At 47.2% G+C, this 17,510-nt stretch overlaps 1 protein-coding gene across 1 annotated transcript in view; it reads left to right on the top strand.

Moving 5' to 3' along the window:
• Positions 1 to 7,754: 7,754 nt before the first annotated feature.
• Positions 7,755 to 17,510, top strand: part of LOC144174232 (adenylate cyclase type 8-like) — a 485,526-nt gene continuing 475,770 nt past the window's right edge. Inside the window, exon 1 of the mRNA XM_077702792.1 lies at positions 7,755 to 8,197. Coding sequence (XP_077558918.1) covers positions 7,959 to 8,197 — 239 coding nt within the window. The 5' untranslated portion in view covers positions 7,755 to 7,958. The remainder of the gene's footprint in view (positions 8,198 to 17,510) is intronic.

Raw genomic sequence — 17,510 nt, 5'->3', positions numbered from 1 at the left:
TCCTGTCTCGCACATAACAGGTCATGCACGCTATGTGCCGAGAGCAAAGTACCGACTGCAGACGGGGAAAAAGGTGTTCACTGATGGAGAAGACGACACGAGCCCAGAAAAGCTTTAGCAATACTCAACCAATCTGCAAAATGTTTTGCCCACGTGTATGCGTGCCTGTGTGCATAATGTTCAGCAAGAAAGTGGAACTGCGGCATTTTCTATGCAACGAAACAAGGCGGAAGAAAAATTCGCCATGGCGTGTAGATTTCGCTCTAACGGACACCAGCATAGCAAAAATAAATAAATAAAAACACACAGGCCGTCGGCGCTCAAAATCTGTGCCCTCATAATCGTGAGCATGGCGCTTTGCAGCTTCAGTTGCGATCGCTGCATTTGTGCTGGACATCACGTGCATCAATTCGGTTTTTTGTATACGCTCCATTGCGCGTGTATGCCAACGTGCCCACCGACACTTGATAAAAGGTCCAATCAAATAAATAATATAAATCGATCAGTTGAAATTCTATGTAAGTAAATAGGTAAATCAATGTATTCTGATGACCAGTAGGTTCAAGCAATAATAACTCATTCAGGAGCTTAAACTTGTAGCCCCTTTTGTGGTCATCCCTCAAACATGTCCTCAAAGAAGGGCTGACCAGAGCTACATGATAAATAACTATAATCAATCAATCAATCAATCAATCAATCAATCAATCAATCAATCAATCAATCAATCAATCAATCAATCAATCAATCAATCAATCGATCGATCGATCGATCGATCGATCAATCAATCAATAAATAAAAATAAATAAATAAATACATAAATTGATAAGGTGATTGATCTATCGATCAGTCAATCAAAAGGGGAAACTCCCACCTCCCCTCGCGGGAACCCCTGTGTAGATGCGACGCATAGGGGGTTCACGTTACAGCGTTGGACAGCGGAGGAACGGCGCTGGAACGATGGAGCGGAGCGGCGCAGGCACCGCGTTTTATACCGCGCATAACGGTGAGGGGACGCGCCTATGCCAGTGCGTCTGCCGCGGCTATGACGCAACACAATCCAACACAATCCACTTTAATCCAATCCAAATCCAATCCAATCCAATCCAATGCAAGCCAAGCCAAGCCAAGCCAAGCCAATCGAATCCAATGCCCCTCGCGAGAGAGTGTTCGCTATCGGAGAGGAGAGGGGGTGAGCGGCGGAGAGCGCAGCTGGCGTGGCGAGGAGAATGGGGGAGGGGTGGACGCCGACAACGCCGGATGGATGCACGGACAAGGCGAGTGAATGAGATGCGTTCGCATCTAATATGTGAACCAGTGAAACAATCACTCAATTACTCAATATTCGTACACTTTAAGACTTCAGCCGCCGCTTAATTTCGCAGTATCCTGTGTATTCGTGCCTTATTTTTTTACAATATCCCTTGGACCGTTATTTCCAAGGGTCAAAAAATAATCTGTTGATGGCACCCTGTCTCCGAGTTTGTATGTGAGTACTCAGGGCGACTCCCAGCCCAGTACATTTGTTGCCGTAGGGGGGTTGCAATAGCATGCTATTTTTGCGTTGTGACTGAGAAGAATCTGCCGCCACCTAAACAAATCTGTTGGGCAAATTGGGGCATTATGATTCAAAAAATAGAGCGCGACTTGGACAACGACGGTAAAGAAGGATGACGGGACAAGCGCTCTGTTCCAGTCTTCGGATTTACAGGCACAAACAAGAAAACGCTGTTGGCTTAATTTTTTCCGCTTAGAACAATACAGGGAGCGACCGCACGAGGAGGCTCTCCGGCTGAACTGAGCTCGGTTCATCGCCATTGACACGGTGTGTCAATGTGCACGCACGATTGCTTCAACAGTCTCTGCAGGACAGAGGAGGCCTTGGCCCCTCTTCAAGTGACGTGCTGAGCCTGAGTCAACACTTTGCAACGGTGGCAAAACATGGTCCCAGGGACTTTAATCAGCGTCGGTGTGTACTGCCTTAACTTACGAGTCTCACCGGAGTAGTAGCGTATAAAAAGCTTCGGCTATCAGAACGCCATCAGAAAGTTTAGTGCCTCGCTCCACATGAAAGGGTAGAAAGGTAAACGGTATGCCCCTCTCTCCAAAGTTTTGCTGCCCGCTCGGCAGAAAAGAACAAAAAGCAAGGAAAAACATCTCAACCAGTGGAGATGTTTGTGGACCGGTTTGTTTGCGACAAGTGCATGGTCCATTTTCGGGATATGGGTGTGAATATGGGTGAACTCACACTTGCTTGCAACTCACCCAGGGCTTTTTTTAAGAAACCACGTTCGTTGGGCTGCGGTGGTAAAAATCGTATGCCTTGATTCGCCCACGACGTAGGTTTTGATTCCCTGCGCTGGGTGTCGATATTTTTGATGGGAGAGGCTTACCGTGGCCGTCTCCTCTGATTAGTCACCGCGGTACGCCTGGTAAACATGATGTAGCTTGGACGCGTTAGTCTCGAAATTGAAATGACTTGTCTCAATAGACAGAAAAGTACACCATCTTCCCGTAGGGGAACCCTGAGTAGTATGCAAAGCAGCCATGGGGTCGATTAAAGTGCCCATTAGTTTTCAGTTCGTCGTTGAGCCCATGGCTGTTTCGCATACTACTCAGGGTTCCCCTACGGGAAGATGGTGTAACTTTATTAAATGCGGCGGGGCTATGTGCCTCCCTTGTCGTTGTTGCGCCGTCCACACCCCCACTGCGCATGCTCGGCTTGCTGAACGCCCGGTGGTGCTTTACCCTTTAATGGCTCCTGGAGCGACAGTGTTACCGGTGTCTTCCTGGGCCGGCGCGAGACGAGCACGCTTCCCCTTAAAGGGCTCCTGGAGCGGCAGTGTTGTCGGTATCTTCCTGGGCCGGCGGATGGATGGACGACGGACGACGGAGCTGAGAGCAAGAGATGCTTTGCATCTAAAATATCGTACCCAATGTACAGTTCACTTTCATGCTTCCTCGCAGCAAATTCACAGCCTATAGATATGACACTCGTCAAGCGGAGGGTTACGCGTCAGTTAGGAACTCTGGCTTTCCCTAACGTGAGCGATGTTTTTAATTATTAGCTATGGAGCTTCACGGTACACTGTTTACCTATTGCAACAAACAACGGTCCTCTGCGGGAGAAACGTTAGGCTACCTCGTTCGGGTGTATGTTGTGGGAATACATGCAAATCCCATGTGGAGAACATCGTTTCATTGCTTTTAAAGCATGAGAAAAGTCGAACTAAGGAAAGGAAGTAAAGACCTTTTTCCTTTTAGGTTCGACATGCATGAACAACTTTCCGGAGTTTCCCTTTTGCAGAGGGAACCTCATTATAAAAGATAATCTTATTTTAGTATGGTCATAAAATCCCATTTTGGGGGAAGGTTCACATTACATTCTAACCGAGTAGCGCTGTGACCTGAAACCGAGAAGAATTTCCACGCTGAACCGAAAAAAAGACAAAAAACCTCCGTCGCATGCCCCCGCGCGAGGGACACGAGTAAATGCAGAGCTTTGGGGGTGATCACGTGGCGTAGGTTGTGGTAGTTGGCGGTGGTAGTTGTAGTTGTTGTTGTCGTAGGGGTTGGGTAGTTGGGTTGCGAGACGAGAGAGAGAGAGAGAGAGAAAGAGAGAGAGACGAGAGACGAACGTGTTATTTATTGCCATCGTTTGTACCCCACCCTCTCTGCGGGGCAATCGGTTGCATCTTTATTATTATTCTTTTCTATCTTGGTTGAAGGTGTTGAAGGTACTGGTACTGGTACTGGTACTGGAAGGTACTGGTTGAAGGTGTTGCTTCCATCGCTTATGAACTTCGACGACGACCAAACTCGAGAGTAAGCAGAACAGAGCGCAGGAGTAGAATGGAGTGAGCCGCGCCGATACCCGCTTTATATTCGTAGCGCGCGCAGTAGAGGGAGAGGAGGTAGCACCTGCTGCTGCAACGCCTCTTTCAGCGCCGGAGCACGCGCATGCGCGCCCGCACCTGTTGTTGAGAGCAAGGGGGAGCGGGGGAGAGGCGCACGTGCTGGCTGGCTGCGGACGCCGATCGCCAACGGACGGGTGACATTGTGAGTTAAAGAAATGCTCTGTATTTAAAAATAATACACCATCTTCCCGTGGGGAACCCTGATGAGGATGCGAAGCATCGTGGCGGTTCCGGGTGGTTCCATTGTGTTGCCGTTATGTTGAGTGATCTGGTTTTTACTAGCGCCAGAGGGAATTCCGCGTCCGGGTCCACACCGGTGGCAAAGGCACGCAAGTGCTGTTGTGTTACGGTGAGTAGGCGGTGGTTCTCGAGGCGCCGAAACTCGTCCATCATGTTCTTGTCGATGTTGTCTCTGTGGTAGAATCGGTAGTCTCCGTCAGCTTTGGTGAGGTAAAGGTTGTTGACATTGGTGCACCGGCTGAGAGCAATGTACACGCCCTCCTCTTCGCAGCTTTGTCGTCTCGTTCTTCTTCTTCTTCGGCGGTTCCCCTATGGGAAGATGACGACGGTGGTTGAACGCGAACCTATCTCGTGATGGATTCTTTGGTTGGCCAATCCCTACGGGCATCCTGCCACAATCAGCATCAGAGGCGCTGCGGACGGGGCTGATTGAGCTGCAAGGCGCGTGGCGCTTCCCGCCACAGCTTTCCCACGGGAAATTCAGCATCCCCCTCTAAAGTTTTCAGTTCGTCATTTCCGTTGACGTTCAACTTCGCGTGCCTTCGTTGTATCAGTAGCTTCTTGGCATAGTTTGAATGAGTCAAGGACATAAGGCGCGTTCGTAGCACTTGCTCCTGTCCCGGATTTGTAGCGTAGTGGGAAGAGCACCGCGTACCTCCCGTTGCGGCCAGAGAGTCGTGGGATCGAAACCGGGCGCCGCTAACTATTTCTTTTTTTTATAGTGTAGTATCGCGGAGCTGTGGGTGTAAGGAGGAGAGTTGCGCATGCGCAGTGAGCGTGTGGACGGCGCCGCCTTCAACGACGCAGGACAAGGCGAGCCTAAGAAATGCTCCGCATTTGAAAACGGAGACAAATGTATGGCAAGAAAAGTGATTTCCCAGCGAGAATTAACAAAGATAAGAGCCCCTCTGCTAGTTTTATTTTCTTGTTTGCACGGTATGGTGTAAGCCTGGTTGAGTTTGTTAGATCAGTGCCTGCCTCGTAGTCTCGTAACTTCGTTACGGTACCGCTGAACGAAAATATCGCGCGATAAATAAATTCGTGGTTGGGCTTTGCTGACACCAGGTTGTTGCCGCTGAAGGGTCAAGCGCATAGACTGCACAGAGCTCCCGGACCCTTACCGATACGCTCGCGGGAGCGGCGGAGTGCAGATGAGTGGGCTTTATCGCGAGTTACCGCAGAGGGAAAGGGGGCCGCCCCAGCACCTGTCCCGGGCAACGACATCGTAAAAAAAATGTGGTTGATCCTTTTTTCATACGAATTGGTAAAACACGAAAGTGAAATGTGCTTTTACAGGAGCGTTTGAATGTTTATTGTGCATCGATATGAACTTGCACATCGCTACTTAAATTTCATCGGTATGGCACCGTTAGACGCATCAACGTTAGACACTGGATTACACGCGCCGGAGCATTGCGGAAATCTGATTAAAACCCCAGGCGCTCGCAGACCATGCGAACGAAACCGAAAGGGTTGTCAGCAATCGTTTCCAGTCACGGTTCGCTACAATGAAAGGAGCATGATTTGCAGGTCGGCAGGAGTCTTGTGGGTTTGCTTGGCGAGCGACGTCCTGCTGGCGGGTCGCTTAAAGGGACAGACAACCGATTTTTGTCGAGTATATATTCTCTATCCCAAATGAAAGGGCATCACTTAAAGCACCTTGACGCGAAACGGTTTTGCTGATAACACCCTAGAACTTTTTAAATCGAATTTTTTGATCTACGAGCCGTATGTGTCCCTCCCAAAATAATGCTGGCAACAATGACATAGAGTAGCTCAGTAACATACTTTTATTTGTATGCTAAATAAAAAACGATATTTAAAAACTTGTTCCCAGCTAAAAAAGTTTGAATGGGAGGCTTTCCTGCTCCTTTATGTGTTTTTTTAATGCAACGGTCTATTTTGCACGAATGCGCCATCTGTTGGGATAGACGATAGGTAGAATCTGGCTTCACGTTGTGGAGGCGGGAAGTTCGATTCTCCCCGGGCGCGACGTTTCTTTTTTTTTTTTAAGCTGCCGTTGGCGTATTTGGAAACTGAAATCAAATATTTTGGCAGAACAAACGCCCCTGACTCCGGCAGAATCGTCAAAGCTCCTTCGCTGGGTCTGTTTACTGAACGCTGCCGTTGATTCTAGGCATGGAGGCTAAGTTAGCCACACTGAGAGGCACGCTGAGAGGCACCCAGCGACGGCGGGCGGCGTGTCTTTAAAAATTTCAGAATAATGTTTAGAAATGCATATTCAACTTAACTTTGTACAAATACTTGTTTTAAAAGGTTTTCAATACGTAAATAAACGTTTCAGCAGTTACAGTAGCTGCTAGGTTTGCAGGTCACTTGACAGGGACACATATTGTAGTGTCAAGTTTCGACACTACGAACCGCCACCCTTCCGATTTCAGGAAGTTTGCTGCCAAATTAAAATTATTTCCGCCAGTGTGTTTAGAAATTGCTTGTGGTTATCGGGCTATATAAAACGCTGGCTTTCATATGAGCTAGAGAACATATACGTGACAAAAATCAGTTGTCTGTCCCTTTAAGCAATGGTGTGACCACACTGGTCCTGCTCCGTAGCGTGTACGCCATACGTTTGCGTTGCGACGAACTCAGCTTGTGGACCCGCCGCGGTTGCTCAGTGGCTAAGGCGTTGCGCTGCTGAGCACGAGGTCGCGGGTTCGATTCGCGGCCGCGGCGGCCGCTTTTCTGATGGAGGCGAAAAGCAAAAACGCCCGTGTGTACGAGATTTCGGCGCACGTTAAAGATCCCCAGGTGGTCAAAATTAATCCGGAGCCCTCCACTACGGCGCGCCTCATCGCCTGCGTTGCTTCGGCGCGTTAAACCCTACAATCAAAATCAAATCAACTCAGCTTGTGGAACGCAGCGACGGCGTTCCACAAGCCGAGCGACGTTCCATATAGGCGGCGGACGGATAAACAGAGCAGCTTCCGCTGCTATGCGCTGCCCTATCGAGGCGCCAACTATTGGTTCTCATTAGCGTCATGACGCACTACTTCGCTTCACCTCTCCTAGACGGCAGCACCAGCTGAATGGAGAAATTAGAGAGAAGTACAGAAGGCGCGTTCGTACATACAGTCTGCCGGGCATGACTTCATGGGTCAGTTGACAGAGGGTTTCGCACCTCCCGTTGTGGCCAGACTGAACATGGGCTCGAATCCTATCCCCGCCGCGCCAATGGAACTTTTTCTGGTGATGTCATTTTCGTGACGTATACGACGTCAGTGAGGTTTGTGTAGCGCGGCATAAAACACTGTCGTGTTCAAATAAAAGAAACGGAAACAGCTGAAAATCCCGTGCCAACTTTTTTTCTCGGCCCCGTGTCGTAAAGCCAGAGACATTGCTTTCCTAGCCTTTTGCGGAAGTCGATTTAGACCAATCTGTAGAACAACAGGCTGTCATGAATACTCCGAACATTATAAACAGGGAGCCTTCTCTGATAAGGGGTGTGTTTTGGGGACCGCGTTTATCTTGCTAAGTAGGTCGATTACACCACGCATTATTGGTGTCTTGCTGTTTTCATTCAACACCACAGCTTCAGCGATAATATCACGTGGCCCTATTGACACCCCTGTTGAATCGGCGCAAAAGCTCGGGATTCCAAGAATGGTCCAGTCTGCTCCTCCTTCCGCTTCTAGCAGTGCCGTAGCTGCCGGCTTCTTTGAAGTGAACATGTCGCGTGGCAGTCGAGCCGTGGTAGTTTCTTCACGCCTGTTGGTGTGACAGTTGCTCCCGGCTGCAGCTCGCGACGGAGCCATTTGCTGACTGACGCGTGTTGTGAGCGTCACGATGCCAGCGGCGAGAGTTTGTGGGCGGCAAAGAATGGTCTCGTGGTTGTGGTGGTGGTGTTTGTGTTCAGAGCGCGGCGAACAGCCTTCGGGCAGGACAACGTCAGTGCGCGTTCAGCGACCGACCACAACGACGATGTTTGATGATGATGGCGATGCGATGACAACGCGACAGCTGCCCGAGGATCCTGCATGCCGCGAAGACGTTCCCGCCTCTTCCTGGGCTGAACTCGCACCGCAGTGAGTAGCGTTGCGAAAAAAATATTTCGCAGATGCTTGCGCACGTACATTTTAAGAATTCGCCGCAGATGGTCTTCACCCCAACGTATTGGAACGACCAATCAGTCGTTTTGGGGAGCTGGGGTGAAGTGCAGCTGCGGCGATTTCTTAGAGGGTATACCTACGCGGGCGAAATTATACCCGAGAAAGTGTAGAATTGTGAAGTTAGGGCATGTTCAAACTACCGACGCAAAAGCCATGTCGTGACCTATGGTCGTAAAAAAAACGGCATGTCATGCAGTTCGGTTGGCTCAGACGTGAAGTGACGTCATTCTTTAAAGTTAGTACAACGTTTGCAGCAGCGGTCTGAACCCGGCATTACTCGTAACTGCCTGTTGGCGAATACTGAAGTTTACAAACAAGCAACTGCGTCACGACCCCGTTTGCTGCCTTTGAAATCGCAGCACGCTGCTCGTCAACATGAAGTGCGCGTAAAAAAGTTCGTTGTATAGAAGTGGAAGTCATCCGTAAAGGGCATCGATGTTTTCTGCAGTTACCAAGAGTCGGTATTTAATGTGGAAAGAAACGGCGTTGGTCGCGCGCTTCCGCGTTCGTCAGCGTGTTCTGCGCAGCCATGATAACTGTACTACGCGGTTGTGTATTTTACGGGGTACGGAACACGCGCGCTATTCTTAAAGCTGTTGTCTCCGTTTACTGAGCTTTTGTTCTGTAAAGAGGCCCGGCAGCAGCGAGGATGAACGACTTCAGTCTTTCCGTCTGTGCATAAAAGAACTGCAAACGCGGTATTTATCGCCGCACAAGCAGGAACTGCGCAATTTCCTTCAGCAGCAGCTAATTTTTATTGTACTTTTGTTGACATTTCTTTTAAAGCTTCATCGGGTGCACTAATTGCTGTAACTAAAAAGAAGCCGGGCAATAGTGGTGATATTTGTCTTGTGACGTCACTTATGCACGCAAACTGGGCAAATTTGATAAACCTGGTCCAGAGAATAAAATTTTTTGATCGATCTGATGTGCGTAGAACAGTAATATTTGGTTTGCGTATTTCTGAACGCCCTCATCTACGGCCTGGAAGTGTGTGTTGATCGCGTTTTAAAAGCGTTTCAGGCATTGCTAATAAGTAATGAAAAGTGTTGCAGTGGCGCTTAAAACACAGTGGCAAAGGAAGTGCGGCGTTTTTTAGGCAAAATGTTAGAAAAAGCTATGGCGTCCTGAGGAATTTATTTAGCTAAATTAGGTTGCGGTTAAAATTAATAAATCAGCTGTATCATGTGTAACACGGTGTTGCAGAGGCAATACTCGCGAGCGTGCTATTGGCTTGGCAATCGTACCATTCGGCTCTTGCTAAGTTGGACGCGCTTCTGAACGTAAGAAACCAACTGCGGAAGCCTCGCGGAGCAAAGTGGTATTACAAAATTTTTGCCTGTAGATTAGTGAATCACTCAAATGAGCACAATTTATTTGGCTTCAAAATAAGAAGCGCCAATAAAAAATGAGACAATTACAAATAGCGTCGACATTCCTTGAGTGCAAAAATGAAATACCTAAATATCAAGATATTCGATAATAGCTCTTAGCTGAGCATATATAAATGGGCCTGTAAACAATTGCGTGCCAGCCTACTCGGGAAATACCATTAGGGAAACGAGAAAAGACATTCATGTTGGTCATTTTCTCATTAAAACTACTGCAGAAAATCGCGTGTCAATACGCGCTCATTCTTTGTTCAGGCCATTTTTTCTAGACCTTCCTTGAAGCTTAATTATTTATAGCACAAAAAATTAGCCGGCATATTTTGGAACCCCGCCAATATTTTTGAGCTTCTTTTTAATGCCAGCAAGATCGAAAGCCGACCGTCTGATTAATAGCTATCCCCGACGTTCATATATTAATAGAGGGATTTAAACTCTCGATGATTTTACGTGCGCAATACTTTCCTTGTTGTTTGGTAATCCTATCGTTGCTGACTCAACTAATACCGATGATCAAGAATAATTTATCAAGCACACATGTTTTACAAAAAAAAAAATCAGAGGTATGCCATAAAGTCAAGCGGGAATAAGGCGGCTCATACCTAATGTTGGTTTGAGTAATTGTTAATCTTATTTGATTCATCAATTGTTTTTGTTCAATATGTAAGTTCATAACCAATGGGCTAGGGGTAAAGGCAGGGGATGGCTGGGTGGCAAGTCGGCGTGCCTTCAGTCATGGACGCCATCGTTGGGGGTTTGTCAGGGTTGCCTCAGACTGCTTTGTAGTGATCGCATGCTAGAGAGCGCAGCGGCCAATTTTCCCAAACAAAAGTGATTCGCTACGGGCTAATTGTTACTGAGTATTTAGCTCAATTGGGGCTTGCCATTTTTCGAATAAGGCCACCCTACCCCGCCAGAACCTCCTGTAAATGTTTAAAGACTTTTTAGGTGCTATGTTAATGTGTTCAGTTTGCCTCTACTTGGGTGTGACAAGGATTGGAGGCGGTATTCTATTTCCCTAAACGTTTTCATTATGTCCATCTTTTTAAATTATCAGGGCACATTTGTTTGCTCTGGAGTCCGCATGCAGGTCCAGGTGTTTGAAAGGTTGAATTGTTCTAAAAATTAGAAATAATTTATCCCCAGACGCAAAAGATTAGCATAATTGTCACGATGATTTACGCTGTACGCCTTGTAGTTGTACCTCGGAGCACAAAAAGCCATCGTGAATATTGACGACGTGGTGCAGCCGAAGTTAACCCTGTAATGCCCAATGTATCATATAAGATCCGCAATCTTTCGGATTTTTTTTGCTCCCACCTGTGCCTTTCGGCCGTCAAGAAACGCCGACTGTATCATTTCTTACACCTCCTTAGCGTTTTTTTTTTTTTTTTCATAAAGCTTTAGTTCGAGAACTGGCCGCGTGGAGCCTCACATACAATTTGAAAATAGCATCCTCCATCGTAAGCGTGCCTGGCGGGTCTACCCCTGCTCTTTATGGGTATATGATAGACTTTTTTATCGGTATGGGTATGGGAAACATTCTATGGGTGTGGGAAACATTATATGCCTACCTTTATATGTACGTATCATATACCTACATATAAACGGGTATATAATCCATTATATACTTACGTTATATATGTAGGTATACATATTTTTACTTTTTATGTGTACATGAAGGAGTATGTAATTTTATAACCTCAAGAGAAAAACATTTTCTTCGCGTTTATTGATTGATTGAGTACCAAATTATAGCGAAATAAGCCATTCGAGTTTTTATCTATCGTCTTCTTTGTCTGGGCAATACAGGGTTAAGCATGCAACAAACAAGTATTGCAAGGTTAATTGAGTATAGACAGATATTCACATGTCCTCCTTTACTAGTTTCTTTCTGTCAGAAATGTTGAAGAAAAATTGAGGTTTTACCTATACTGCAAGTAATGACAGAAATACATTTTCTTAGGTTGTTTATATCACTGACATCGCGGGGCTGCATACGATTAAATTGTAAGCGGTAGCGATGTGGGCTCCGCAGAAGATGGCGCAGGAACGGCGCTTTTTATAGCTCTTCATTCAAGTAGAATCAAAAACAAAAAAGGAACACGCGCGCAAGTGTCTTGGTGTACAGCTGATGCAGTAATCAGCATTCAACGTCACAAGGAGAGGTAAGTGTGACTCCGCAAAAACCACTGTTTTAATTAGCTATCGACCGATAAGTGAGGCAAGCTGAAAGCTACTCCATTTAAGGATTTCTGTAAGCTGTTCTGATTGGAACGCCATCACTGCTTGTTATCTTTTATCGGGTCATTGTCACGCGCATGCGCGTCACTTCTTAAAGTGTTTTCAATAGAAGAGCAAACAGCTGAGCGTATTCTTTATCCTGTCGCATCTCCTTTATTGTTCCCATGCTGCGGAACCTTCATGATTAAGCTCGCTCAACTAGAAGATTACAATTGGAGAAATAGTTGATGATAAAAGGAGACCTCAAAACTTGTATGCCGCTAATAAACTTTCAGACGACTTGAATGACAAAACTCGCTAGGACGGTGAAAATGATGGGCGCGAGCTTGTCTCGCTAAGATGAAGTTTCCGTACCCGAGGATGCAGGAACGTTCGAGATAGATTCCCCTGCGTATTATTTTGGAATTCTTTTGTGCGCGATGCTCGCTTCGTGTCATGACCAACAAATTTCCAATGCAAATATGCGGGCGTGTACCGCCTGGGATAAAGGATCAAGACGTTGCTTCGAGTTCGTATAGGAACCACTCGGAGCGTGTAGGAAATTACCATTTTTCTCTGGTTCTCGGACTTAAAGGGCAACTCCGTCGTTTTATATTTCAATGTCAGCGTGAATGTATAGGATCTACATGCGCGGAACCGCCGGGAAAGACAACGTTTGTTGCTTGAACTTTGTGTTCCCTAGAGGAATTTTGTAGCTGAAAACGCTGATCGGACAATGGCAGCTGGAAAGCATTACAGCAAATAAGTACATCCCAACTAGAATAACAACAACGGTAACCACGACGACGACAACAACAACGATGGCTAACGACAGCGAGATCAACACCGACAATCATCACCACAATGACGACAGCAGAACGATGAACGACAACGAGAACAACGACAACAATAACAGTAACAGGTCGACTTGAAAGCCACCTTCGTCGCCTCTCCAGAGCTCTGACATTATCGAAAAGAGAAGTCCGGTGATGAATACTTCAATAATTCAATTAGAGGTTGCTTCTGCAGTTTCCTTCCCACTACCTTTTTAGAAGAATCAGACATTGTATTGGTATACTTTTTATACCTATGCATTATTCTAAAATGTGATGAGCACAACGAGAAGTTTTGGTATCTAAAAATAGATTGGTTCTCGGAAAGCATTGTCTACATCGATGCGAAATAAGTGTCAAAACAGTGTCCTAATCTCTCTCTCTCTCTCTCTCTCTCTCTCTCTCTCTCTCTCTCTCTCTCTCTCTCTCTCTCTCTCTCTCTCTCTCTCTCTCTCTCTCTCTCTCTCTCTCTCTCTCTCTCTCTCTCTCTCATCTTATTCTAATTTTTCTACTGGGGGCGCACTGAGAATGGCAGGTTAGACCGCTTAAATGCGTATTTTTCTATATGTTCAATACTTTCAACACTTGCTCGATATATGGCGAAATTCGGTATGTCCGGGTATGGTATTGCCAACCAGGCGTTTCGTGCTTTTTTGATGTCATGGTAAAACATAGAACTGCTGGGCTCGCACCCAACTGGTTCTCTCTGCACCGGTCCTTAACACGTTCCGCTCTTCTGAGATGTTCGGGCGGCATACTCACGCAGGCTCTATGTTCACACAGAAGGAACCCGCTCACACTCATATATCGGAACATGCTCTCGTTAGGAGATGTGAACGCAGTTATTGAAAATAAATTCGTGCAGTGAGCCGATATCAAATCTGCGGGGCGACCTTGATGTGTGAGGCCTTCTGATGGAGTATCCCGGGTTGGCGTAGCGTTCGCTGAACATCTTCCCGTTCTATGCCTCTTTTATCTTCATTGTACAAAAATGCATAGCAAATTCGCCTCCCCGATCTTCTGTGGCTGCATCGAAAGGCAGCACTATTTTTTGCGATAGCGTTGCGAAATCTCCATTGGCCAGGTTACGACAGAGTGCCGCCGATAGGGTGCCTTTAGCACGTTTTACTGCTGGTATAAACTTTCCAGAAGCGCTATTGAAAACAAACTAACAGAAGTCCAGTAAAGGGCAAGCATGAATGTCGGGTTGGTACGTAATACCATCTTTTGCACCTGAAATCAACAATTAGCGCAATCCGCGCCGATCCAAACACAAGCGAAGCCCCAGCGTTGATGTGGACTTAACGAATCGATAGAAAGACATTTAGAGAAACAAAAAAAAATTTGTTGACGTGTATTCGAGAAATTGAGACTGGTGGTGGTGATGATGATGATGGTGGTGGTGGGGGTGAACAAGGAAAATTAACAATACGGCTAAGAAACCTGGCAAGCCGGCAAACAAGTCTGCATTCCTGTCACTTGGCACACTAATTCTATTCATTTATATGGGGGAGCGGTTATAGGATAACTCCCCCGACTTAGACCGACCATAGTCACTCCCCTCCTGAAGATTCGGCACACCGTCGACTTTCGACCATCTGCTTGCTTCCGGCGTTTTATTTTTTATACAAGATTGCCGCCTCCTTCCAAAGAGCTTCCCCGCAATTCACTTGTATTTAGAAGTGAAGCCGACCTTATAAAAGTCAGTATAAGCTGGCTTTCTTACATTGTAGGTTGCATAGTGAAACCTACTCACAAAGAAAAAAAAAATAGGCAGCAGTGTTTGCAAAGGTGACGGAAAGAGACCACTGACGAAGAACGGGCGGGGTCGCCAAGCGCAAGTGCGATGCCCGTCGGGACCGCTGATACCGCGAGGCGGTAAAGACCGGAGTCGGTGTGGCTGCAGTCTCTCTGAACGCTGCTTCCCCTTCGCGACGGCGCGGTTTGAGCGGAAATTTTTGGCCAACCATTTACCCACAGGCAGCTCCGCTGCTCATCCACCTTTACAGAGTAGAAGGGCACTAAATTTTTTCGTCAATCACAAGCATTGGTGTGCGGCATGTGTGTGTATGTATGGGTGTTGAGCAACTTTCATTTCTTGGTAACAAATGACCATCTAGATCTAAACAGCAAGTGATTGCCTTGGCATAGTTTTACCAGTTTACCTCATGCATACATGTCGGGTGTTATATATGTGGACGCGAGTGTGAGACGACTGCAAGACCTGGTTGCGCAGTTGTTTTCATGTGCAACGACATCTACAAGCCATGATCAATTGCTCTTCCTCCGTCTGGGCATTATAACAGGCCACAGAGCTTGCGCGCAAAACCACGCAGTTATAATTCTAGGCAGCCAAGAATCGTGGAGTGTTCCACAGTAATTCACTAAGAGTTTGGCGAGACTAGTTTCCAAACTAGCAGCCACGATGTTTAAATTTTTAAGGAGTTGAGCTAGTAAGCACTAAAGCACGGGTCCGATTCCCGGATGCGGTGAATGTTTTTCTGGCGGAGCCAAAACATTTCGACGCACGCTAACGGTTCCCAGGCTCTCCTAATTTCTCCGTATAGCCCTCCGCTACGGCGCACATAACTGCCTGCGTGTATGCGATCTCTGGCATTTAAAACACCGATTGGAACTTTTTTGGGCGGATTTCCCGTAAATACACTGACAAACCTGCATTCTGTTTGTGGCTACAGGCCAATTTTTCGAATATTGGTTGTGAGATATTCGCAGAATATTTTATCGATCGGACGGAGTTTATAATGACCTTTTTGTTGGTCCACGTCAAATACGTTGGTTTGCGCCGACACTCAACACAGAGAATGTAAGCACTGAGACAACGATGCAGGAGTTTCTCGCGCAGACCACGGGTGCTCGAACGGAGGTCTACAGCAAAAATTCGTCGACGGTGTGCCGCGTGCGTCGTGACGTTTGCGGTCGTGTTCGCTCGTCTCAGCACGCAGTCCAGCAAGTCTATTACAGTGCTCGAAACATGAAGCGAAGCTTCCTTACAACGAGCCAGATGACAAATCTGGAGTAAAAAAATTACGGGGACTCGTAGGCCCTCCTTATCATGCAGTGAATTGCAAGAGCATTCCAATTGCCCATTTGACAATCGTGTCCTCGTACTATCCTCAGATTTTTTTACCATTTGCGTCTTTCTCTTCTCTCTACCACCACGACTCAGTTACTCCGTTAATGCACTGCGTATTTTGTGGGTTCACGAGAATATGTTTCCGGTCCTTATAGCGGTGGTAGAGCCTGCCCCCGTATGGAACTCCCTTGACCCCTCTCACTTCTGGTTGAACTCTGGAACAAATGCTGGTGGAAACTAAGAACATCTTTCGCGGCACGCGTTGAACTGACCTACGCAGCGGGCTCTCTAGCTGGGAGGGGGTCCTGCTGCAAAAGCTTCGAGTGTGCGTGACGTTATACCCAGCTGCGGCATTCCCGATATCATGCTCCGTTTGCTGACACATGTCCTTTTAAGCGCTTCCTGCTCCTGAAGCTGACACGGACCACGTACTGTGGAAATGCCCGGACTTTGCATCGCAGCGCGAAACAAACTCCTGGGCACACATCTCCATTTTGGGAAACCCCGTATCTTCAGCGGTAGATATGGGGCACCCAGCCACCGGCTTTAATGCTTTAGGGGCGATTGCCCTTAGGGGCTCGGGCTATCGGTGTCTCCTCTCATCGCCGTCGTTTGATGTCGTCACGGTACTAAAACACCGGGACAATCGTTTTCCAACGCCTCGCGATAGAAAGTAACGGATACAAGAACACACCGGGACACTTGTTTTCAACGCCTTGCGCTCGCACGCTCCGAGCTTCAAAGACCCGAGACTTTTGCAGTAAAGCTGTATACCTCTACCCCTTAACGGTTTCATCTTCGTGGGCATAAACGTCAAGCCGCCAAGAACACACTTATGCACTGCATTCTTCGCGCTTCCTCAGGTTTCACGTCAGTGGAAATGGCCCGAGATTTTTTCTTTCGCGAAACGGGTGCAATGTTGTGCCTGTGAGGAGCCTCGTGCCATACGGGGATTTTTCTCGAAAAAAGCAAAAAAAAAAAAAATCACAGAAGAAGACCCACTCGCGCACGCCCAAACTGGGGAGATGTTGCACGACGTGATACTGTAGGTTTGGTTTCGTCAATGCAGTTTTATTCCCAAATGATCAATGTAAACCCTCTTGATTATGGCCTAGGTTCGTGATCTGACTTTCCTGTTGCTTCCTTTTTTTCTTGGGCCTATTGTTTTTTGCGCCAACGTTTTTATGTTGTGATTTTTAATAAAACAGCATTAAGTAGTCCATGCAGCGAACAAGCCTGTTTCCCCATTTAAACCAGCTGCGAAATTCGGATCGGTTGCTACGCGTCCCATATCGCGTGTCTCAGAACTAATCACGAAAAGGAACCCGCCATTGGCTGCGGCACGTTTCAATGCAAGCGCGTGAACCAAAGGAACGCAAGAAAAAAAAATACCGCCATCTCCACGAAGTTAATGATGATGAGAGGGGCGAAGCTAAAATGCTTATCGGTAAAACCATGAAACATTCGCCCACACATCATATAAAGACTCGACACGTGGTTATATGTCTTCTTGACGGCACGCACCATCTGAATGAGTGAAGGACATAAGGCGCGTTTGTAGCACGCACTGCCGTCGCGGTTTGTAGCGCAGTGGAAAAAGCGCCACGTACCTCCCGTCGCGGCCAGAGAGGCGTGGGAACAAAACAGGGCGCCGCCGCGTCAAAACCACCACTCCTCGCTCAAAAAGCTTG

This window comes from Haemaphysalis longicornis, unplaced genomic scaffold, assembly GCF_048455015.1.
Source record: "Haemaphysalis longicornis isolate Haplotype H1 unplaced genomic scaffold, Haemaphysalis longicornis Haplotype H1 scaffold_3, whole genome shotgun sequence".
In the NCBI taxonomy this organism is placed as follows: Eukaryota; Metazoa; Arthropoda; class Arachnida; order Ixodida; family Ixodidae; genus Haemaphysalis; species Haemaphysalis longicornis.
Note: the sequence above shows the minus strand (reverse complement) of the source record. Positions and strands in the feature narration are given on the sequence as shown.